The sequence below is a fragment of the Anarrhichthys ocellatus genome, unplaced genomic scaffold, assembly GCF_004355925.1.
Source record: "Anarrhichthys ocellatus isolate YVR2014 unplaced genomic scaffold, GSC_Weel_1.0 scaffold7, whole genome shotgun sequence".
NCBI classification, from domain to species: domain Eukaryota; kingdom Metazoa; phylum Chordata; class Actinopteri; order Perciformes; family Anarhichadidae; genus Anarrhichthys; species Anarrhichthys ocellatus.
The window spans coordinates 10,453,386-10,477,931 of record NW_022280037.1 but is presented as its reverse complement, the minus strand read 5'-3'; the positions used below and the strand labels follow the sequence as shown (position 1 = coordinate 10,477,931).

Here is a 24,546-nt window from a genome sequence, read left to right as displayed (position 1 = left end):
GATTTTAAAAAATGTGTGCTTTTTAGTGTGTTGTTGATGAAGCATACTTGAAGGTGCCCTGTGGAGTTTTCTTGTAAACAGTATTTCTTTTAACATTCAGTGTTAATGTTGCATTGTGGGATGTTTACGTTAGCGTTGTGGCCGGTGTCTCCAAAATGTAGTATTTCACTAGAAATAGTAAGCAGTTCAGCCATTGTTTGTGTCTTTGAGGCCTAACAAACATGTCGATGCGAATGCATTTCCTCCTCGATAAAACACTTTCAAAGCCAAATTTTTTTTTGTTTTTAAAATGTTTAAAACCTGCATGGTTTACATTCAGCTTTACTTATTTCTGCTGGCGCATTGCTGTGGCTCTTGTAGGCCACGTGTAGACCAGTGATATACCGTAGTGTGAAACAGTTGGCAGCAACGTGCATCACGTCACCCACATTTATGTCTGGGCCCACTCACAGAGCATCTCCTCCATTTAAGTTCATTTCAGTTGTAAGCATGCTCTTTTACCCAGGATGCAGCTGGTTTTTCATATATTCTCACTTTTTTTATGCTCTGCTCCGATGCTATGGCACATGCGTTGTTAGAGTGGTATTCATGTGTCGTATGTATAGACGCATGAATACCGGCTCATAAAATGTCATGATAGAACTTGTCATACCTCTTATGCCACCGCTTCTTTTGGAGAGCAAATGATCCGACTAGATTTTGGATCATATTACTGCTTACATTGATATCTCTAAAAACACTGAATATCCTCAAAGCACAAACATTTCCATGAGTAACCCGTATGTTTTTTAGAGTGTGTTGACAGTGAAATATGTGCTAAATGATGCTCTGATTGGGGACATTAATGAGTTCATAAGTATGAGGGTTATTAGAAAAGCCAGTGAGGTTCCGGCGTTTTACTGCCGGAGATGTGACTCATGTTCACATTCCAGAGGGAGTGCTTAGCGGGACGCTGAGAGAAGGGAAAGGCAGCAAGAAGAGTGAGAGCTCCCGACCACAGGGGCAGTCGCAGCTTTGCCCACACATCTGGAGTTACATTCCGGGTTGTTTGAGTTTACAGTAGAGCAGACGAGCCGAGCTGAAGTTGATTAAGGGTGTTTTTTTTTGCACCACCGCCCACCCATGTTCCCCTCACTGGTCCCTTTTTCTAGTGTCCGCTCATCCGCTCTTTGCGTTCTAGTTCATTACTTGGTTGTGTTTGTGTTGTGGTTTGACCCGTTATGAAATGTTTTTGGCAAATAGAAATGATTTATCGACCATCGCTGGCAACTTGCTTGTTTCGACATACCGAATGGTTAAACAAGCACGTCCGGGCTAAAAATAGGCCGGGACAAAAAATCTACATGGATGCTTTCGTCTGTTTTTGCTCCTTCAGTTGATTTTAAAAACCCACATAACAGATGTAAAATACAGGCCTGTGTAATAAAGTTACATGATTTGTTCAGCTCTAAATTGAGTCAGGTGTGAGCCAACTGTACGTCATCCAAAAAAGATGAATTGCACTCTTCAGTCTGTGCTGTCCATTCAGATTTAAGGGAGGGGGTCCACTGTGCCTGTACTGGTAATACCAATGTGTGTGTGTGTGTGTGTGTGTGTGTGTGTGTGTGTGTGTGTGTGTACAGGGACCCTGGTGGGGGTATTGAGATGTCAGACTTCATCAGGCAAGAGACTCCACCAGTGGACTGCAGCTCCAGGAACTCCTATATTGGATTGGAGTCTAACCAGCAGGTAAGCAGAGCACTGATCTGCTGCGTACCGAATACTGGGCTGAATATAAGATGATTGTGATTACAAGACCCACTGCTCTGCTCCTTCTTTTTAGGGAAGAGAAGATAAACATACATGAATATATATATATATATATATATATATTTAATTGACGTAAACAAATTAAAGTAAGTTTTGCGATTTGTAAAATGGTGCAATGGTGACTAAATGGACAGTCAATACTCTTTAAACATAATCAATGGATTAATACATATTTAAAAAACAATAACTACTATATAGTACACTATATTTACTGTCCACCATTTTATTTGAGTGTCCAAATTCTGAGTATGCACTTCACTGCCCTCAAAAAACTCCCTCAGTGAAATGAAGAAGTATCCTTGGCATGTAACGATCCTGCAATGCTTTGAATTGTGGGGTTGTTGATGTACAAATTGCAGTTGTACGACACTACAGCACGCTGTTGTAGAGGGAGTAATGACTGTGAACAAGGGAGACGAACTGTCTTTTGGAATACGATGTCAGCCCCAATTAAGCAGAACAAACATATACTTTGTGATTGTAACACACACAATTTAGAGTCCTAAAGTAGTAATTTAGTTTGAGATGTATATACATACTATTGTGTTTGCATTTAACGAAAATTGTGTCTACGTGTCAAACTGAACTACGTCTGACTCGTACGAAGCCAGAAGGAGCAGTTTATTCACAAAATGGTTGAATCACTGCTTGTGTTACAAGTGATAAATAATCAGTAAACTACTGCTACACGCTACAGGGAACACACTTTAATCTTCCCACAAACAAGCGTCATCTGCTGAGTCCTGACTGCTTTCAAACCTCCCGTTGTACTGTGTTTACTGTAACCCATCCAAGATGCACAAAAACAGGCTAACTCAAGGAGTGCAAGTTTAAGATGGACTTTTGTTATTGCTGGACAAGAGGAAGTAGCTGCTTGTGTGTCTGTGTGTGTGTGTGTGTGTGTGTGTGTGTGTGTGTAGAGGGACCTTTTCATTAGGTATGATCCTCACGTAGCTTGCCATCAGCTGATATTTCCATAAATATTCAAAGTTATTTTGCCGTTTTGTTCTGTGAGATATATTTAACCTCTGAATCCCCACGGGTGCTGTGCTCTACGTCTTTGTGCCGCGTGTCCTTGAGTCGCTAATCAGCCCGCATGTTCTGCTCAGCTGCTGTGTACCGACTGTGGAGGGGACACCAAAACTTTTCTTTGCGATGACAGTGAAGAAGCGCCGGCTGTTTGCATTACACAAGCTGCGTCTTCTATTGGATGTTGTGTTCTCGAATGATCACACGTCTCTGATGGACATTTAACTCCAGAAATTAGCTTTTGATATCCCGACAAAAGGCTTGACTTATCTTTTTACGCAAATTTCAGATTGCATCCACCCATGGAAGATCAACAGGAGCTAAAGGTGACTATGATTACCTTTTCATGTTTACTAAAAATCATTGTCCTTTCTGTCTATGTAAGAACTGACTTGTTACAAACATATTACTTTGGTTTTACGGTCTTCTTTGTGACCCTGTGATGCATTTTCTTTTCTGCGGGATCACCACATCCCTGACCATGATCACTTCAGCTGCACGCGAGATGTGGTCTGATTCAGCGTTACTGTGTCAGTCCCACTTAGATGAGGCAGCTTCAGACAGGAACTGTAATACACTCCAATAACCAGCATGGGAGTCATGTTTCAGGAACTATTGGAAAGCTGAGAAGAAGACAATAAATATACTTGTAGCTATGCTGTTGGGTCCAATGTACTGTGTTTGAGTGAGGCGGCTGTGTGTCGTCTGAATAATTCAGCGAGTCTGTTTGATGGCATTCTAATTAGCCGGCCGTTTGGGATGACAGGAAGTGGTTATGAAGTGGGGACAATGGCTCTGCTGGGGTTTTGCTTTTTAATCTTCTTCCCTTCAAGGATTCCGTCCGCTCAGACTGTCCATCACAAACTCCCAGGAGGTATCACCGAAGAAAGACTCGATTGCAAAGAACAGTTACATCTTTATTCAAATGTTATCTTGCAGAGCCATCAGGGCATTCAGGGGATCTATTCAGACGAGGTCGTGATATTTGGTTGTTCCAGGTATACAACTTGTAGCACCTCCCAGAAGTAGTGATTGTGAGAATAAGGCAGGGCTTTCTATTTCTTTATCCTCCTTTGACGCCAGTTATGTGTGGGTGCCCAGGGTTAGTGGTTGTGAATGTATAAATAATTGATTCAACTTGTCATCGCTTAATTGCTTTCTTCCCATCTTCACAGGAGATGTGGGAAAGACTTCAGATGACATCAGTTTGACTCTTGTCGAGAGCTGCAGCCACGATCATGGTAAACACGCATGGCATTCGCATACAAACAAAAACCTTTCTCATGGTACTGGCTGTGGCATTTCAACATCGTCCTCAAATGTTTCTGTTCTTTCTGTCCGTTCAGATCTGCTATCAGACACAAAGATGTACTGCCTTGTTCCCAATGACTCCTTCGCGTCCTTGCAGCCGTCAACATCCTTGTGTCCTTCGGAGCTGTCCAGGGAGCCTGCTGATCTCTGTAACTCTGCTGCTTATCACTTCAGCCTGTCACACTCCTCCTGTGACACCGAGGTGACCACTCATGCATCAATGCAATCTCAGAGCTATAGGAAGGAGCTCCGTTCTCGGGGCCTGCCCCGGACCTCTAGCTCGGCGGGTTCTGCTTTCCCTGACCCGTGTCTACCAGACTTCACTCTGTATCCTCCACCCAGGAGAGGTGGCCTTGACCCTGTGTGTGAGCTGGAGGCCGCCAGACCACACAGGCCAGGGGTGTGTGGCAGAGACGGGGCGGAGCGGCTGTACCAGCAGGACCAAGCTGTGCCCTCCACCTCGGGAATCGAGTGTTATAGGCACAAAGAACCACGCAGAGTAGCCCGCTCAGCCTCCAGGGAGGCCGGGGAGGGTAGCTCAGGACTCTACCAGGTGGAGGTGGGTGGTGGTGGTGGGAAAGGCTCTGTTGGAGGAGGAAAGTCCCAGGGAGGGGAGCGCAGTGCTGATAGCCTGAGGAGTTTGAGTACTCGCAGTAGTGGCTCCACTGAGAGCTACTGCAGTGGCACAGACAGGGACACCAACAGCACTATCAGCAGTTTTCACAGTGAACAGACCAGCTCGACACATGTGGAGAGTCTGCTCTCACTTTCAGGGGATGAGCGCGTACGGGACAGAGGAGATTCTGCACCCGCAGACGGTAGGACTTCAAGCCTCGGCAGCAGTAGCTCTCGAGGTCTCAGCAACCTCCCCTCGAGGGAGGCCAATAAAAACCCTCATGCCAACGAGCTGACCGCTAAACAACCTGCTGACATGCCGTCGTCTGCAACCCAAGAGCTGGCGGAACCTGGCAGGTGCCAGGAAGAGCCTGGCATCAGGACCAATGCTGACGGCTCGACAGGTGTAGCTGCCCCCGAGCAGGAGCAGGTGAAAAATGACGGTCAGCCAGAGTCAGCCACCATTGTTCAGAGGACTTCCTCCCTGTCAACAGGGCGCAGTGGACGCCGGCGGACTGGCAAGAAAAGGGCCAGCAGCTTTGATGCCAGCCGTCACCGGGACTATATGTCCTTGCGTGGTATGGCCAAGCCTTGTAGTGCTGTGTTTACTGGGGGTGGAGAGGAGGACTCCAGTGACCAGAGTGAACTCAGTTGTGCCTCCAGTCTCCACTCCACCCAGCACCTAAGCACAGACAGCTCGTCTAGCACCACTTCCCGCTCCTGCCACTCACCAGAGGGCTGCTACAGGGCCCTGAAAGCCAAGCACACTGCAGCCAATGCAGCCGCGTCCTCCTCCAAAGGAAAAGCCACGGCAGCGTCCGAGGCAGGGGTGCGAACCGAAGGGAAGCGGCGCAACTCCCGCCGTACCCCCAGCACGGGCAGTGCCAAAACGCATGCCAGAGTGTTGAGCTTGGACAGTGGTACGGCCGCCTGCCTTAATGATCCCAGCCGCCTCGGAGCTCCGGCTGGGCCCCGGCCCCTTACCACCTCCAAGTCAGACCTGGAAGCCAAAGAAGGGGAAGTCCTAGATGCGGCATCCCTGCTGGGTCGGGCCTCCCAGCTGGAGTCAGTGACCCGCTCCAGAAACAGTCTGCCCAATCAGGCAGCTTTCACTGAGCCTCAGGATGCCACTGCTGCTTCCCTGCGGGGTACGTACCACACACGGCGCTCTGACATACTGTACACATTGCATTCTGTCTGCTTTACTAGTAGCGTTTGATGACAAGTCCACATTACAGGTCTTCTCTGAAATGTATCACAAGAAATGTTTAACCCAAATCCACATTTAAAAGGCCTGATTACTACACTTGACATGCACTCTATTTTGTGAATTATCAGGCAGAACTGTATCGTACTGAAATGACTCCAGACAGAATATAGTCACTATTAGCCTACGTTTGATATTTGTGCTTTCTTTGCCGATTCAGATTGTTTAAAGTGGTAACTGGATGATGCTTGTGTATTGAACATACTTAAACTTGAAACCATATATCCTGCTCACTTTACTGGAAAGCTGCTTTCTGACCCATTACCAGGAGCATACGCAGAGAACTGCAGAAATTGAGTGTTTTGGGTGTAGTCCCCCCAGACATTAGGCTTGCTTTATTATTGTGTGTGTGTGTGTGTGTGTGTGTGTGTGTGTGTGAGAGAGAGAGAGAGAGATGTTGTCTGCCTCTCTCAGTCAATGTAACCATGGTGAGTTTCCATGGAGTGACAATTCTGACCCAAGTGTAGTCTTCCTTGTGTAGATCACTATTAGCATGACGGCACAGTGTGCGCTTTGTGCTGAGGTTACACAAACGACAGCTCTCTCATTAGTGTCATACACACCGAGTCACACATAGACACTTCTTCCCCCACATTCTTCGTTTCTTGGGTCTTGTTCTTTGGCTCCTGTGTATTGTGGACATTTTACACAACGTTGGTTGTTTCTTAGCTTTCTAGAGTTTGCACCTCCTGGGATATACAGTATGAGAGGCAGGATATGCCCGGGCATGCCAACTGTTGGTTGGAAAGATTTCATAATTAGTGATTCTTGCTGTCTGGATGTGTGGTTACCTGACTCTAATAGTAGAAACCAGCATTGGTTGTTTGGTTAAATCTTTCTTTCACTTTACTTGGAGTCCTCAGTAGTGGTTATTGGTGGGAATTTGCTTTGCTTACTTGGTATTTTTATGCTTAAGAGTTACTTTATTGCCGCGAGCCTAACAATCTTTTCAGTGGATAAGTAATGCATTTTAAAGAAAAGTTAAATTTGTAAGTAAATTCACCCCTGCTCAGTTTAACACACTTGAGGGTTTTGCCACTAGAGCCTGACTTGTTGATGTAAACCCAGTCACTATTGTTAGCTAATTATAGCTAGACTAAACTAACTTAAAGGTCCCGTATTGTATAAAGTGAGATCTTCATGTATTCTTTCTATTATATAGCAGGTCTAGGTGCAATATAAATACAGTGAGAGTATCAAAACACTCAATCCACGGCCCGTATTCAGAAACTGTGCCTTTAAATGAGCCATCGGGATTTCTGTAAGGTTGTCACCGGTAGACGTGACGCTCCGTCTAGTTAACACACGAGAGCCCGGCTGCAGTGACGCTGTGAAGATGGCGACAATGCAGATGCAGAAGACCAGAAAACTGACCAATCTGGCCCTTTTTGGGGGGGGTGGGGGGGGCTTAAAGAGACGGGTGGTAAAACGGAGTGTTTCAGACAGAGGATGATTAACGCTGTATTCACATAGACGGGATGAGAAAGATCATTTCTATTTTGTACATTGAAGCCTTTTAAAACATTTTGTAGTAGAGAAGAGTTATTAAGTCAGCAGACTGACTCGGCAGTTATTGAGCAATATCTCTTTAAAGTTTGCTAACATTAGGCACCATGAGCTACTAGTCGTACCAGACCATGTACAGCGTTGGCAGCAAAACCCCCTGTGTGCAATGAATTGAGTGAGGCTGTGTTTTATTACGTTGTGAATTCAACTGTTGATTTGAAAGAGGAAGAATGTGTTATTTCATCATCCAAAAGTTACATTGTCTTGCTGTGAAGCAACTGACTCAAGAGGATCTTTGGGAAATGAAGTGTTTCATTATCTTTTATTCACCACTTGTGGCCTCAGTGGATCCGGTCCAGCAAAAGTTACGAGGCTGGCTTTGAGTGCTACCAGTACAGTACGTCCCGTTCCAGTGTTGTTCTGTCTACCGTGTTGTAGTGGATGTCTTGTTCTTAAATGGTTGCTCTCATTTCGGAGGACAACTCCTCCATTAGTCATCCAAAGTTCAAGCAGCAGGTTTTGTAATTGTTGTTGCTTTGTTTTTGTTTTTTAAATGTACCTGAAATCCAGCATAAACTATGGAAGTATCACCTCATACTAGTGTCCACATTAAGCTCTCAAAAAAGGAAACGCATCCAAGCTGATTGGCCAATGATGTCTCTCACCATGACAGCCCCGGGGAGCGAGGAGACGGTCATATTTCGCCGTGAACGTAGCACATTTCGTCGGCAGGCTGTGCGGCGGCGACACAACGCAGGGAGTAACCCCACCCCACCCGCCTCTCTCATTGGATCTCCTCTCAGGTACGCCGTGCATGGAGCAGCGACTCGTTTCTGTCGCCGTGTTGCCTGGTATGAGCATGCTACCAGGTAGCCGCTCTCTCTCCTGTCCCACACCAATGTGCGTCTGCTGCAGTGCATGACATCAAGCAAGATGTCATCTGTCATGGGATGGGTGTCTCCACTCTGCATGCGATGTCTCTCGTCCTCTTTTTCTCAAGACTCTTGTCATCCTGTTATAATATGCTCTATAATCTTTTAAGTTCCACATTTTGAGCATGGATCAAAAAAAAAATGAAGTTCTTTTAAACTCAAAGGCACAATGCCTCAAGGCCTGACTAATCTACTTGACTGACGTGCCGTGTCTCTCGGTCGATAAGACACGTAGACGTCCCAACGGTATCGCATTGCTTTGCCCTTTTGCGAGACCTCTCCAAGGAGAGAGATGAAGATGTCAATCATTTTAAAACTCGAGGGTTTAAGTCTGTCCCCACCAACTGTTTATCTTGTTTTTAACTGGAAGAGCCCTTACAGAAGGTTTAGAACACATTCTAAACCAGTTTTGCATACGTTTAGGAGAATTTTACTAAATTTTACTTTTTGTTATGTGCATCTGCCTCACTGCACCGTTTTAGTGTTGGGCGTGTGTCCCTTCCTGTCCAATTAGCAAAGAATAAAACCCCTCAGAGATATATCTCTAATAACCGACCGCATTACCGTATCTAAAGTGGCGGTTTTAGCGCCGTAAACGTTACAAACTAAGAACACGTAAAAGCTGAATGTTCATGTTCCACTTGTGCTGTGGATATACATCAGCTCCTGGGGTCCGTAGAAGTCTTTCAGTTCTGTTGTACGACTGCCAACAGCTATTCACCTCCAGCCAAGACTCAGTATTTTCTTGCATCTATCTCGCAAGGTCACATTTCGAAATGCTGAGCCTAGAAAAATGTTAAGCAAGGAAAACAAGTGTGCAGCCGGCCAGCGGTCAATAAAACTCCAAATGTAAAATCGTTCCCTCTTCCACCGATCCCTCCACCTTCCTCTGTCCCTTCACTCCAAAACACTTTTTTGACTTTCTTAATGTTGCACCGGACATCTTCGGCTTTGTCAAATAGTTTTGTCACTTTATGATTCATTACGATATTATTCATTTGAATAATCATACAACTAAGTCATCTACAAGTGGTGTAGTTAATCAGCATTACTGAGGATTATCTACAGCTTTATAGCTTTTAGAAGTCTTAGAAAAGGCTTTTGAAAACATCAAATATACACGCTTTTATCACAAAGACGTCCATAGCTGGTGCCATGATGGAGGTCCACCTGCAGTGTGAATGTGGAACATGAAAAAGAAAAATAAGCTTGTGTTGATAAAATCAGGTGACAAATCAGGTGTAAAAGATTATATATTTGTGGTCAAACATTCTTTAGACACCAAACTCAACACCTGGTGACGGCCATTTTTGCCCTTGACTTGGGGACCTCCACTATGACAAGCAGCATCTGCATCACATCACCTGAAATCCCTCTGTGTCGTCCCCCCTGTGATACCGCTGTATATCAACAGAACCCCTCTGGCCTCCATCACTTCTCATTTCCTCCCCTTCTCCCTTCTCCTCCCAACAGTCTTCAGGAGGCTCTCAGCCAGGCCTCTCAGCCTTCTGCTTCCCAGGTGAAAGGTCAGCCATCCAGAACCCCGTCCCAGGTGACCGTACTGAGCGCAAGCGCCTCCCTGCTGGCCAGGAATGGAAGCACACACCTGGAGGGTTCTCAGGACAAGGCCTCAACGGTTGGCGCTACCAGCTTGCAGGATGACTTGGGTAGGGAGTGCACGAGGACAGCCGAGATGTTAAGATAAAGGAATTTCTGATGGAAGAGAGTTGGATTGGTGGTTTGTGAGGAGGTGGATCCGTATGACAGATTTTTCGGGGGGGGTTTTCTGCTGTATTGTCCTGGTTTAATTGAAAGTGGCGGCGAGCACGGCTCCAAATATTCGAAAAATATTGGGTCCACAGAAGTGGCAAGGACCGAAGAAACAAAGGTCTTTTCTGTTTATTGTGGGCAAAAAAAACCCAAATAGGTTTCACGTCGACGATGCCTTCTTGCTGAAATGGGTTTTGCCCTCAATAAACAAAAAAAAGACCCTTTATTTGTGAGTGACGGTGGTTTGTTTCTTCTTTTATTGTTCTGGTTTTCGGTGCTTTGGTTAAAAAAGTTGGCTTGGATGGTTTGGGATTGCTTGAAGAAAGCTGGTCACGGATGTGACTGTTGCAGTCAGTCACATCAGAGCACAATTATCCTCGGTGGTTGGATTGACGCAATTGGTCAAAGCCGGGGCGCAATTATCCATGCTCCATTTATCACTGTCTGTGATATTGTCTGTCGCCAATACTTGACCTCACTTGGATGTTACCCACATGGCTGACAACAGAGTGTTACAGACTACTGTCGCTGCCTATACATTTACATGTTTCACTGATATCCATATCAGGTCAATGATTGTTTGAAAAGGAAAGATGGAGGTTTTATAAGAGCTGTTTTCCGTCCTTCCTCTGAACCGGTGGTAAATCAATTACTGCTCCTCCTCATAATTTGACCCGGAGCAGATGGCTATTATGAGAGACTTGGTGGTCTGAGCGTCTGTGTCTGTGATCTCAGAGCAATAATAATTCTTGTCTAATTTCATATGAGGTCACTACTTTGACAATATCTGAATATATGTTACAAACCTGATGTCAGACGTGAACACATGTGTTCAGTAGCATAAAGAAAATATGTAGACGTCGATGATTTGATGAGGAAAAAATGCATTGCACAAATTTAACTTGCGTCGTATCCTCATCAGATTTCCTTGAACAAATATATTTTTTATTCTGAAGCACATTTCAAAGCTTCAATCGATTGGTCATAGTTCATTTTCAGTTGCACGGTCGTTATGCAAAATAAGAATATGCTTGATTTTTACTTGTGTTCTTGTCATATGTGTTGATTCACACTGAATCATTTTGGTTCATACTTCATGTATCAGCCTCATTCCAGCTCATCTTTCCTCTCATTATCATTCAGCATCTTTAACAAGCAAACTATTAAAAATAGGAACGGCACACAGAGTTGGGATTTGCTATTGAGTTTTCATTAACCTGAGCGGGAGCCGCGTTACCAAGGCAACTTTCCTATACTCCTCCTGGACTGGTGGATATAATCATGCAGTATTTTAGGAATATATTTAAGGTATTTCTTGCAATACCCATAAGCTCAATAGATTGGAAAAAACATTGCAAGAGAAGCTCTATTCAACCCGGCAAAGGCTGTTAAAGTACGTTTGTTGTCATGGTTCTATGAGCTATATAGGTACTACATCTATATCCTGCTTTCATTCCTCATCACAGGATGAAGTACATAAAGCTCCACTGAAGCAACAGAAGAACATCGGGAACAACCTGACTGCTGTGAAGGAAATGACAGACTTGCTTATAGCCCCTTTGGGAGGAAACGCATTCTCTCAATGATCTCATCAGCTCAGATGAACACAGTGAAATGACCAAAGTTATCTAATTCCCGGGAACAAGGGACCGTGTAGTGCAATGAAATTGTTCCCACAGACAAAGTCACTCTTTGCTTCTCTCTCTTGTTGTCGTTTCTTTTTCCAGGAAAGTTCACGCCCTCCTTGTATGAGGCCGGCGGGTGTGACATGTCCCTGGTCAATTTTGAACCTGCAACCAGACGAGCCTCCAATAACATATGGTGAGTGTCGAATTGATAATTCATCTAATTGTTTTAGTGGGATTTCAAATGAAATTTTTCTCACAATTTAGCTGTCTCCACAAAATGTAATCTGACTTCTGTTTTGACTGGGAACAGATAACTGAATTGCTGATGCATGGCATTTTGTGTGGAGCTAGTGACCAAGCATTCTTGGACTTCTGCCTTTTGAATGTGAATTTGAATCTGAGAAATGTCTGTTTTTTAAATTATACAAAGTGCAAGATGAGTCATTTGTGGATTTGGAGACCATAGTTCATGTTTAAATGATGCTTGGTCAACGTGTTTTTAAATGTGCTTTATAAAAAGTTATTTCGTCATATCTTGTCCAGTAGTCGACCTGATCTTTGTCTGGAGTTTGGTGTTGCATATTTTGCCATTCTTTGTGCAGTCACTTCTCCACTGGCTCCCTTGGTGTCAACATGGCTCTAGCTTTTAAAAACAACATAACCGTACAGTACAAAAGCCAAGCAAATAGCCCATTGGCTATTTAGTTTGAGGTCACCGGGAAATGAATCATGATTTAATACAGTAAGTGCAGCAGATGCTTTTCTCTCATCACCGTGCTCATTTTGTCTAATGCCCTGCAGGGACACCGACTCCCACCTCTCCAGTTCTACCTCAGTTCGCTTCTACCCTCATGACCTGGTGAGTACCCAACCAGTGAGTGTGTGAGTGTGAGACAGGGAGAGAGCTAGACTTGCAGAGAGAGACAGAAGACTGACAAACTGAAACACACAACATACAGAGACAAAAACAAACTCTCTTCTGCATGTCTGTTTTGCATATTTCTGCATATTATTTTTAGCATTCATGGTTGTCGGTTGGAACAGTTTTCTTGCTGTGCTGGCTGTTACTCCCCTCTCCCTCTTTCGGCCCTTTTCTTGTTACCTCAGTCCAAAGACATAATCTCATTACACCAATTTTGAAATCGCTGCCAGTTGGCTCCTGAACAAGATTTAGAAAATGTTTTATTGGATTTCAAAACCCTTTACAGTCTGGCACCTCCCTACTTCTTTGATGTGCTTGTTCTATATGAGCAAGAAAGGTGTCTTGATCATCTGTTGCTGGCTTTTTAACCATTTCTGCAACAAGAATCCAGATGGCTGGGAGTGGGTGTGGCGGTGGTGTAACAGCCAAAATCCAACACTCTCAGTGGTATTTAGAGAAAACATTTGACTTTAATACTTTTTGTATTTGTCACCTCTTAACTGTATTAACTATCTTTAACTATCTGTGTAATGTTCTTATTTAAAATCACATTTGCAAAATACGTTGAGTTGTATCAATGCAGCATGAATAGGTTTTACTGACCGTGAGACAGATCTCCCTCCCTCAGATCCGTCTGAACCGTCTGCTGACGATGGACCCAGAGCTGCTGGAGCAGCAGGACGGAGATCTGAGCCCGGAGCTCCAGGACGCACCGCTGGGACAAGAGGACCCCGCAGCAACAGCTGCCGCCGGCAAAGCCAGGCAGTACTACCGCTTGTGGCTTCTGCCCTTCCTGTGGGTCGGCCTGCACTTTGACCGGCTCACCCTGCTGGCACTATTTGACAGGTAAGAAAAGTCATCGAATCTAACCTGAGACACTATAACCAACAAAAATCCATTTAATGCTAATTAGGTAATGAGAAAGTTATCAGATACCGTAGGGTACAACACTACTACTTTGCTGGAACCCCAATTTCTTAATTAGAATAATAACACAGGTGTATCTACAGATTAATATTCTGTCCATCACAGCGTTAAGCATGTATTTAATCAGGTCAGTCCCACTGAAAGTAAGGACAGTCCAAGATGGCTGCGTCACAGATTCCTACTGATAAAAAGCAAGAGAAGCAGAAGTCTGAGACAGCAGCGTAACGCCTAGAGCAATCAACTCCTAACAGACTAAACATGCTTTTAACTCGCAAATATGTTCACGTTCTTTAAATGTCACATTTCATAATATATCATCATTGTTTATGAAATTAAATGTCACAATTTATCTTGTAAATCGTTTTAGAAGGTGTGACTCTGGTTGCATTTATGTATAAATAGTCTAAAGATGTCACAATGCAACCAAAATGTTTTCCTCTTGATTCGTCTGCTGTTGAATACCACAAGGTTCCACCCTGGGCCCTATTTGTATATATTATTCATATGTGTGTGTCTATATACATTTATGTATATATATTTTTTACATTCACTATTTTCTTTTTTTATTTCTCTTGGTGTTTATTAAACCTGGTTTGGGTATTACACATTAGGGCAGTTGAGTCTTTGGCTGACTTCTCTCCGTTGCGTTCCAGGAACCGTGAGGTTTTAGAGAACGTGCTGGCCGTACTGCTGGCTGTTCTGGTGGCCTTCCTGGGTTCAGTGCTGCTGGTCCACGGCTTCTTCACTGACATCTGGGTCTTTCAGTTCTGCCTCGTCATTGCAAGTTGCCAGTATTCCTTACTGAAGGTGAATACTTGCGTTAACAGCACGTTGTGGTTGGACTTGACCTGAAAAAGTGAAACAAAGAACCATTGCTACAATTGATGCTCCAAAATGATTTGATGCTTAACTTACTCTGAACTATTCGTAATAAAGTAGTAATACTTGTAATACAACAAGTAATACTTAAGCAGAGAATTCACCTCTTTCTCTTCCTTTATTGACAGAGTGTTCAACCAGACTCCTCTTCCCCTCGACATGTAAGTAATTATAACTCATAAATCATCCATGTATCCACATTTTGGGGAGTTTTGGGCTTAAAGGTGATGCTTGTATTCTGAGTGATGGTCAGTGAAGTCCTGGATGGGGTTCACACAGTGAACAACCAAAGGTCAGAAGTTTAATGTAAATAAATAAATAAATAAATGGCTCTTAGACAACAGAAAATGAAATGGCCTTTACACTTTATTGGTGGTAGACAAATAGAGAATCAATTTCCTTTCATCTATAATATGACCTGTGGTTGTTGTTCAGTATTTTTTCTGGTTCTTGAAAACGATGTTGTTTTTCCCCTGCGAGTCTGTGTGTTCCTCCCTCCCTTGCATCAGTAACCTGCTCTGAAACGGCGTCTTTTATTAATGCAGCTCCTACTCGGCTGCAGGCACAAGCTTTAAATAGCCGGCCAGAGTTTAGACCACACTCTCTCACTCTTTGTCTGTACCTCCCTTTCTCTCCCTCTCTTCCCCCCTTCCTTCACCTTTTCTTTTCAACTCATCTCACCTCGTGGACTTCTGCCCTTCCGTTTTTCGCGACATCGTCGACACATTTTGAACAAACACGGCCTATTTAATCTGATTGTTGGTGCGTTGACTTCCTTCGGTGAAAAAGCAGGACAACTCGTAGCCTCTCGGGTTGAAACCTGCTCACTGCAGACGTACATTCTCCCTCTCTTGTGAAACCTAACACTTGAAGCTATTTCTGTTTATACCTGTGTCACTGTCCCCATGGCTCATTTGACACAGATACTAACTGAATTCTTTCTCGTTGGAATGATTATTTATTTCAGTTTTGAAATGAGTTTTATTTGTTCTACGCTTTTATCCACAATTTTATCACAATGGCTCAAGTTTTCAATATTGTTTAGGGCATGGCTTCCTATTTAAAATGTACAAGGCTGCCTGTTCTGAATACTGAGCTGTGCGGGACTGTAATGGGAAAGCCCGGCTCCTATAATGAACCATTTGTATCATCATACCCATGTCCCTGTAGGGCCATAATCGTATCATAGCATACAGCCGGCCTGTCTACTTCTGCCTGTGCTGTGGCCTCATTTGGTTGCTTCACCACGGCAGTCTGAGGACCACTTCATCCCGCTTCACCCTGTACGGAGTCGCACTCACCAACTCCCTGGTCCTCGCGTCTGCCAGGGACCTTGTCATTGGTAAGTGCACACCCCTGTGGCATTAATCGACAGTAATATTACTAATAACAACAACCTTCGTTAGTAAGGCTTTATTTCAGAAAAGCCATACATAACAGAAGAAATAACATAAAATAACACAAATGTTTAGGACTATACAAGTAGGTTAAAAGTGAGTTGGGGCTGCTGGCAGAGTTTACGGTTTGGGTTCATATGCGCACAAATGCATGCTAGAGCTAGACTGTGACCTGCCTTAGAAGTAATGAGTAAAAACTTCAAATCAATTCTAAAATAAAACATACAGCCAATGCAAACAGGTGAACAGAGAGTTACAATAATTCATTCTGGAAAAGATAAAAGCATGACTAATTTCATAGATGATATAAAATGATTTAAAAAAATGTAAACGATACAAAGTAGCTGTAGTACTTTATCAACACGACAATCAATCATCGTTATCATAATAAAAATAACTCGTACATTTCAGGTATTTGGCCTAATCACAGTTTAAACATGGCTGGAGATTTGTTGTTCCATATTTTCTGACTATCAGTAAAAAGTAGGAAATGTCTTAAAACCACACAGACATATAATGATACAGGAGAGAATTCACTGCTGCACTTTCATTGATTCCCCAACACAGGAGACAGATTGAGCTGTACCGAGATGAGGCACGCATCCACCAAAACATTTTGTGAAAGTGAAATTTGTGTATGAGCCTCAATCTCTCTTCTGAAAGCAATGTTTATTTGTTTCGAGAGTAATAAAGCCACCTTTCATCAAACAACAATCAACATTAATTGCTTGCCTTGGAGAAATGCCAATGTGCACCAATATGAACAAGTGATATCTGTAGCTGACAGTCACAGATGCAGAAAAATAAACGTCATTATCATCTGCGTTATCTGAAGGAAAACTGCAATTTTAAGATGGAAAACGTGTAAACGAATCAGTGTTTAATTCTGTGTCTCCCTGCAGTCTTCACTCTGTGTTTTCCCATCATCTTCTTCGTGGGGCTGCTGCCACAAGTCAACACGTTCGTCATGTATATCTTTGAGCAGCTGGACATCCATGTGTTTGGGGGCAATGGTGAGCGACTTGTAGATGCACAACTTACATTGCAGGGGTGACTTTAACCTCTGCAGAATGAGACAACAGACGCTTACACACCCTTGCCTTTTATATATTATGATATGGAAGGCTTCATTAGAGGCCAGAGTGCTGATTTGCATTCTGCCTGGCCTGGTGCCTGTCTGGTTGAGTGGCCTCATTGCTGACATCCTTCTCTATGCTCTCTGCTGCAGCCTCCACAAGCCTTCTGTCAGCGCTGTACAGCATCCTGCGCAGCATTGTCACCGTCGCTCTTCTCTATGGCTTCTGCTACGGAGCTCTGAAGGTGAGAGCAAATCCAACTTAGCATTTAATCTAATCTAGATGCAATGTAATCAGCTGGAGAGCATCTAACTGTCATCTAAAATGAATCTAAGGACAGAAATCCAGTCTGAATGTACTTTAAAACGATGTCCTCTACAGCTAGTAAAAAGTACTGTATTTTAACCACCACTTTCAAATTAGACCTCAAATTATAGCAGCAAAAAAACTGTTGGTGTTTAAAGACTGTGAGAGAGAAGTGTCTTAGTATTACTGCTTTATAGATGCAGTAGAAACTTAATATTCTTGGCAAAGAATATATTTTTCTTTTACCCAACTTTGCTTGCTGTTTTGGACTGCTTCCAACAGTTTATTACCAAACACATTGCAGAGCCCTTATCATCTAAAACCAGCGGCATCTGCTAACCAGCAACAGCTGAATTAATTCAAATGTCTGTATTGCTCAGCTGTTCAAACTGTAATATATTAAAAGGCATTTTAAACTCACTCTTTCAGTGCTTGTGCACATACATTTGGGTATCTGGAGTGCCGACCAACCCACAATATGAAGTAAGAAAACCCAGTCAGTTTTTTGTGGGCTGTCTAGATCACAAAACATGTGATTCAACAATACATTCAGATCTGGCTCATTAGAATATACAGATCCCCTTATCTGAGTATGTCCACCCACGGCTGGAGAACTACCTTTGCAAAGGTGCGCCATATTTTTCTCACAAGCCAATCGGAGCAGACTGGGCTTTTGCGGCACGGGGGCTTAAAGAGACAGGCGCTAAAACAGAGCGTTTCAGACAAAGAGAGAATACAGATTTAGTCGGACAGACCATATGAGATAAATATTGTGGTTTTCTAACATCCAATGTTGTAAGCAAGTTCCAGTAGAAACACAAAATACAAGTATGAACTTCAAAATGAGCATAACGTGCCCCCTTTAATGTTCACTGTTCACAAGAACAAGAGTCGACAGTCATGCTAGCAGATCTATGAGTCTGTATTTAGGCACAGTGGTGCGTTAAGCTAAATGCAAACATCAGCATGCTAACATGCTCACAATGACGATGCTAACATGCTGATGTGTATCAGTTAATGTTTACCATGTTCACCATTTTAGTTTAAACTCCTACATTTATCGAAGTTGGTGGAAAAATAGACAATATTGATATTTTTTAAATATATTAAAAGGTTGTCGTTTTCTGTGTTTTAGGAGACCTGGGAGCCTCATCACATCCCTGTGTTGTTCTCTGTGTTCTGCGGCCTCTTGGTGGCAGTGTCTTATCACCTGAGCCGGCAGAGCGGTGACCCTTCTGTCCTCATGTAAGTTCAAGTGTGTGTGTGTGTGTGTGTGTGTGTGTGTGTGTGTGTGTGTGTGTGTGTGTGTGTGTGTGTTAAAATTCTGGCACTGATGGTCATGGGTGGTGAACTCACCCATCTGGCACAAAAGCAGGCAAAAACAGATCATCAAAAGTATTTTCCATGAACCACTTGAAAGTGACTTTTCTACGCACACATGCTGTGGATTATCTCAGACGAGGCTTTTCTAAGCATTTCAAAAAGCCTGAAACTGCTTCACACAATGGTTGTAGTGTATGTGAGAGTGAATGATTATATATTCCCTCTGAGATGAATGACCCTCAGGAGATTCATGGTGTGCGAACCAGCTGATATTTTCTCTTTTTGCATCATAGCTCGCTGATCCAGTCCAAGATTGTGCCCAATTTAAAAGATAAGAACCCAGAGGACCCTTTGTCAGAAGTACAGGACCCTCTCCCCGAGAAGCTTAGGGCCTCAGTGGTGAGTTGGCTTTCATCATTTATCTGATTAAAGACAGGACTGAAGCTAGGATTGTTGTTTGAAATTATCAGACATGCAATTCAATTTGTTAAAGCTGCTACGGTCTTTTAAAGGGTGGTTTTAGTCTTTATTTCTAATCCACATTGTTTGTTATTGAATGCACAGAATGAGCGTCTGCAGTCTGACCTGATCGTCTGTGTGGTCATTGCTGTCCTTTACTTCGCCATCCATGTCAGCACAGTCTTTATTGCACTGCAGGTACAGTAAATATGTTCTTATCAATGAAAGGCTGACGCCAGTCTCATTCTTGATGATACTGAGGATTAGTAGTGGTGTAACGGTACACAAAAGTCATGGGTCGGTTCACGATCCCAGTTTATAATTCACGGTTCGGTGCGAAAACCAGTACAGTGGGATAAAAAAACAATGCAACAGGTCACAAAAGATTATAAAACTGAAAAACATCTCTTATGCAATGAAACTGAAAATACAATATACATAGAATAATAAATTAAACTCAAAGCACCCAAACGTTTATCATCCGGGTGATCGGCACATGATGAATGAATGAGCATGTTGGATGTGTTTCCATTCACATCTTCTTAAACGGTGGAGCCCTCCTCGTCTTATACACAACTGTCTCTCCGTTGCTGTTGTAGCTGACCGGGAACCGGCAGCAGGTCTTCCAGCTGCGGCGTTTCATTTGCATTCGCCATAGTGTGACAGACTCGCACACCAATACGCTCGTTGTGCTAACCTCGGCATAAGTGTTACAGCCTTATTAATGAGACAATTTTGAAAACAAGAATATGTGATGTCTTCCGCTTTTGGGAACAAAAACGAGTTAATTACAAATAGTTGCAGAGTTGTTTTTCTAAGGGCGGTCTTATGCGCACCGGCAGATTGTGTATAAAGATTAATTTCTACTGTCTGTGCTCCCTCAGCCTTTCCTCAGTTATGTCCTGTATGCACTGCTGGGGACGGTGGGGTTGCTCACCCACTACCTGCTGCCTCAAGTCCGCAAGCAGCTGCCCTGGTACTGCTTCTCCCACCCTCTGCTCAAAACTAAGGAGTACTATCAGTTTGAAGTCAGGGGTAAGTACCCTGAAGGACATATAGCAACCAAAAACTGTTTCCAAATCATACCCTTAAGTAGTGATACCAGAAGTCTGTGTTTTGTGTGTGTGTTTTGTCTTTGTCTCTTCAGCCATGGTGATTATCAACATATCACTATAATCCATTCATTTCATGTTGTATGTCAGTTCATAATATCAACAAAGAAGATAGAAAACATTTTTCTTTTGTTTTTTTGATTCCTCCAGAGAGTTTGTCCTCTCAACTATGATGTTGACTAAAGAAACGTCCCCTGTCTCTTTCCTCAGATGCGGCTCATGTGATGTGGTTTGAAAAGCTTCACGTGTGGCTGCTGTTCGTGGAGAAGAATGTTCTCTATCCACTCGTCATCCTCAATGAGCTCAGCGGCAGCGCCAGAGAGCTCGCCAGTCCGAAGAGACTTGACACAGAGTGAGACTTCTTTCTGTTTTACAACATCTTTGTCTCTCTCTCCTTTTTCTCTTTGATTATCGTATTTTCTCTTATTTTATAAGTTAATATAACCCTGAGTGGCGGATCATGTTCTCCACTAGCGTACTGCACTATACTTGTGCACGATTGATACATTAGCTTGAAAATCCAGAACCTGTAAAGCAAATTCATTTCATAACCTTTTAAAGATAAGAATCGGTTCACCTTGCAAACTTTTAAACGATAAGTCGACATTTTGACAAACACTCTTATTTGCTGTCTTGTAAAGAGTTGGCTGAGAGGAATGATGCCACTCTCATGACCGTACAGTAACTATGAATGCAGACCCATTAGCTTAGCTTAGCACAAAGAATGGAAACGGGGGGGGGGGGGACAGCTAGCCTGGCTATGTGAAGGCTATAACCTGATGCTTACTGATAAACACTCATTTCTCCATACAAAAAGCAAATTGTAAAAACAAATTGGTTGCATGGTTTTGCTGTTGTTAACTTTGGACAAAATATTTAACTGTTCCTTTATTCTCCAGTATTTTTTTTAAAGCATGCTGGTTTCATCATGATTTAAGTGTCTACCATGTTTGACTTGTATAAAATGTCCTCCAGGGTGGGCGCTCTGATGATCACAGTAGCTGGCCTGAAGCTGCTCCGTTCCTCCTACAGCTGTCCCACCTACCAGTATGTGACCATCCTCTTCACCGTCCTCTTCTTCACCTTTGACTACCGTCATCTGTCAGAGACGCTGCTGCTCGACCTCTTCCTCATGTCCATCGTTTTCAGCAAGGTGAGACGAATACATATGAGTTGTATGTCTTGTAGCGTTCTGATTCGCACAAGAGACAACCTGCATGTATTTAATATCATCATGATTACATACAAATGATTCATTCTGCCCAGTGTTTTATTTACTGGTCAGGACAAAGTATAGCAGTATTTTTATTGTTAAATATTTTATTATAATGGGCCGCTTGTTTTGTTTTACAGATGTGGGAGCTGTTTTATAAGCTGCACTTTGTCTACACCTACATCGCCCCCTGGCAGATCACATGGGGCTCAGCATTCCACGCCTTTGCTCAGCCCTTTGCTGTGCCTCGTATCCTTTCGCTGCTGTCGTTTATCACAACCTGTACTGTACACCGTGTCACCAGTTTCTTAGGTAGAGACTGATAATAGATGGTAGCATTGACGGTGTTTCAGAGAGGTATTTGACTCAAATTTGTTGTCTTTTTTGAGGCCGTAGTTGTTGATGTTGAGATGTGTTTGTAATGTTGTGTTATTGTTCCTCTGATGTTTGGAAATGAAGGTGGGCAAAGCACTAGAAAGCCTTTTTTTGGCCAACTATTATCAGTGTATGTAACTGTATGGTATTTCATCGAGCTCATTGTCGTCACAGGGACAGCAGATGTTACATACAGCGAAGCTTACATATTTTTTTTGAGTGATCCTTGACCCGAGCCCCTCCAGACTCGGCCATGCTGTTTGTCCAGGCTTTGGTGTCAACAGTCTTCTCCACTCCCCTCAACCCCTTCCTGGGCAGCGCCATCTTCATCACATCCTACGTCCGTCCCGTCAAGTTCTGGGAGAGAGACTACAAGTAGGGAAAACATATCTAAAATACTATTCCATGTTCAAATACGATACTATTTCTGTGAATATGCGTCTGAAATGTGTGATTTTTCAACCTTTTGCAGCACCAAGAGAGTGGATCACTCCAACACTCGGCTGGCCTCTCAGCTGGACAGAAATCCAGGTGAGGGCATAGCAATATAAAAAAGAAGTTTGTTTTCCCTTAAAAGTTTATCACAACAGTTCTCCGCTCTGTTTAAGTTGAAATTCCCAGCAAGACATCCTCTTATCGAAGCCGTATTTTGAGATTTAGAATGATAGAACAAGTGTATTTTTAATCCTCAGTCTATTCCAGTGATGTCGGCGAGCAATAATGTATTTTTCCCTCCTCAGGCTCTGATGACAACAATTTAAACTCCATCTTCTACGAGCACCTTACCCGCTCCCTGCAGCACAGCCTGTGTGGAGACCTCCTCCTGGGCCGATGGGGCAACTTCAGCACCGGGGACTGCTTCATCCTGGCCTCCGACTACCTGAACGCTCTGGTGCATCTCATCGAGATCGGCAACGGCCTGGTCACCTTTCAGCTCCGAGGGCTGGAGTTCAGAGGTGAGAAGGTCCACGTGTGGCACAGAAGGAAGAACGCGGTACCAAATGAGACACGAGTTGTGATTATATTACACTGTACTGTAGCTAATGCGATCAGTGTCACTATGTATTTGCAAGTAATTATTATTATTAAGGATTGATTTGCACCATCTATTAGTTTGTGTCTTTCCTACTCTCTTAGTAACAGCTATCCAGTTTCAAACTACTAGCTTTAAGGTTTAGTAGAGACATAAGTAACATCTGTAGTACCTTTCAATCAAAAAGCATCCAACTCTATAAACAGGAAGTCACTGTTGCATCTCAAGCTGCGACATAACTTCCAGAAATAACAGTTTTACAGTAAAATGAAACGTTAAATCATATATTACCTGCCAATCCCTTTTTAAATGAACATATGACTTTGGTATATATGCATACATGGACAGATATGTGTGTTTTAGATTTATTAGTGTTAGCTTGTAACTTAGCAAGCTAACGTTAGCTTTGTCTGTTGTAGCTAGCTACATAACAGCAGTTACTGGGTGCGAATATTTAGTTACAATTTTTGTTTGAACTTGCCGGTCCAACCGGCTTCTGATGTTTGTGGTTTTATTTGGCAACTTCAAAGTATTTGAAAATCAAGTCAGCATAATATTTTCTCAGTGACGTCCTCCTTCAACCGGTTGCTCAGTATTTCCATTTGTGACGGGAACTTTCCAGCATATTAGTCCAGCTGTGCTTTATCTTCCTGTGAAACACACCTGTGCACTCGTTACCAGCATGACTCAGCAAACAGTGCTCAGAGCATGTGACCGGCTGTAAACCTTTTACAGATTGGAGGCACTCCTCAGAGCATGATGCTCATCACCTGTCTGTCAGCACTTTTTCACTGTCACAACACTTTTTTTTTTTTTTTGTGTCAAAAGTGGTATTTAACCAGTTTATATATGTGTGATTCAGAAAATTAGACTTTCTCTCAATGTGCCAGTTGTCATAGTTCCAGTTCCACATTAGTGGTCTCCATATTAGTTTTGATCTGACTTTTGTTGTGTATACAGTAGCATTCTGTGTATATAATCTGTTTTTCCCGCCACAGGAACTTACTGCCAGCAGAGGGAAGTGGAGGCCATCACTGAGGGAGTGGAGGAAGACGAGGGCTGCTGTTGCTGCGAGCCGGGCCACCTCCCTCACATCCTGTCCTTTAATGCTGCCTTTGGACAGCGCTGGCTGGCCTGGGAGGTGCTGGTCACCAAATATGTGCTGGAGGGCTACAGCATCACTGATAACAGCGCCGCCTCCATGCTGCAGGTGTTCGATCTACGACGCATCCTGACCACCTACTATGTCAAGGTTAGTGGGATGTAGCAGTTAAAAAAAGAAGGTGTCACTATTATATTATTTACATATGATCTAAATGCATCATCCCTTCCTGGTCTCAGGGTATCATCTACTATGTGATCGCTTCCACTAAGTTGGAGGAGTGGCTGGCTAATGAGACCATGAAAGACGGCCTGCGGGGATGCGCAGAGAGGAACTACGTCGACCTGGATCCCACCTTCAATCCCAACATCGACGAGGACTATGACCATCGACTCGCAGGCATCTCCAGGGACAGTTTCTGTGGAGTCTACCTGGGCTGGATCCAGTACTGCAACTCTCGGAGGGCCACGGTAATAATGGACAACGGACAACACTCAGTTGTTGCAGTTTGATTTTAATCAAATGTTAAGGAATGATGTCTTAATAAGTGAAGAA

The 24,546-nt window shown here is 43.4% G+C and overlaps 1 protein-coding gene across 4 annotated transcripts in view; it reads left to right on the top strand.

Annotated features, from left to right (window-relative positions):
* pcnx1 (pecanex 1) overlaps positions 1–24,546 on the top strand; it is a 31,863-nt gene that overhangs the window by 2,492 nt on the left and 4,825 nt on the right. The window contains exons 3-28 of one of the 4 annotated variants that reach the window (XM_031847283.1): positions 1,623–1,728; positions 3,128–3,164; positions 4,014–4,079; positions 4,185–5,912; positions 8,211–8,340; positions 9,943–10,136; positions 11,967–12,060; positions 12,669–12,726; positions 13,418–13,635; positions 14,370–14,523; positions 14,724–14,756; positions 15,766–15,937; positions 16,895–17,005; positions 17,221–17,312; positions 18,510–18,619; positions 18,991–19,096; positions 19,262–19,354; positions 20,041–20,191; positions 20,479–20,620; positions 21,244–21,421; positions 21,622–21,730; positions 22,102–22,231; positions 22,329–22,387; positions 22,597–22,812; positions 23,888–24,141; positions 24,231–24,461. In XM_031847283.1, the coding sequence (XP_031703143.1) occupies positions 1,623–1,728; positions 3,128–3,164; positions 4,014–4,079; positions 4,185–5,912; positions 8,211–8,340; positions 9,943–10,136; positions 11,967–12,060; positions 12,669–12,726; positions 13,418–13,635; positions 14,370–14,523; positions 14,724–14,756; positions 15,766–15,937; positions 16,895–17,005; positions 17,221–17,312; positions 18,510–18,619; positions 18,991–19,096; positions 19,262–19,354; positions 20,041–20,191; positions 20,479–20,620; positions 21,244–21,421; positions 21,622–21,730; positions 22,102–22,231; positions 22,329–22,387; positions 22,597–22,812; positions 23,888–24,141; positions 24,231–24,461 (4,972 nt within the window). Of the gene's footprint in view, positions 1–1,622; positions 1,729–3,127; positions 3,165–4,013; positions 4,080–4,184; positions 5,913–8,210; positions 8,341–9,942; positions 10,137–11,966; positions 12,061–12,668; positions 12,727–13,402; positions 13,636–14,369; positions 14,524–14,723; positions 14,757–15,765; positions 15,938–16,894; positions 17,006–17,220; positions 17,313–18,509; positions 18,620–18,990; positions 19,097–19,261; positions 19,355–20,040; positions 20,192–20,478; positions 20,621–21,243; positions 21,422–21,621; positions 21,731–22,101; positions 22,232–22,328; positions 22,388–22,596; positions 22,813–23,887; positions 24,142–24,230; positions 24,462–24,546 lie in introns of all 4 variants that reach the window. The other 3 variants (XM_031847282.1, XM_031847285.1, XM_031847284.1) reach the window with 3 other exon arrangements.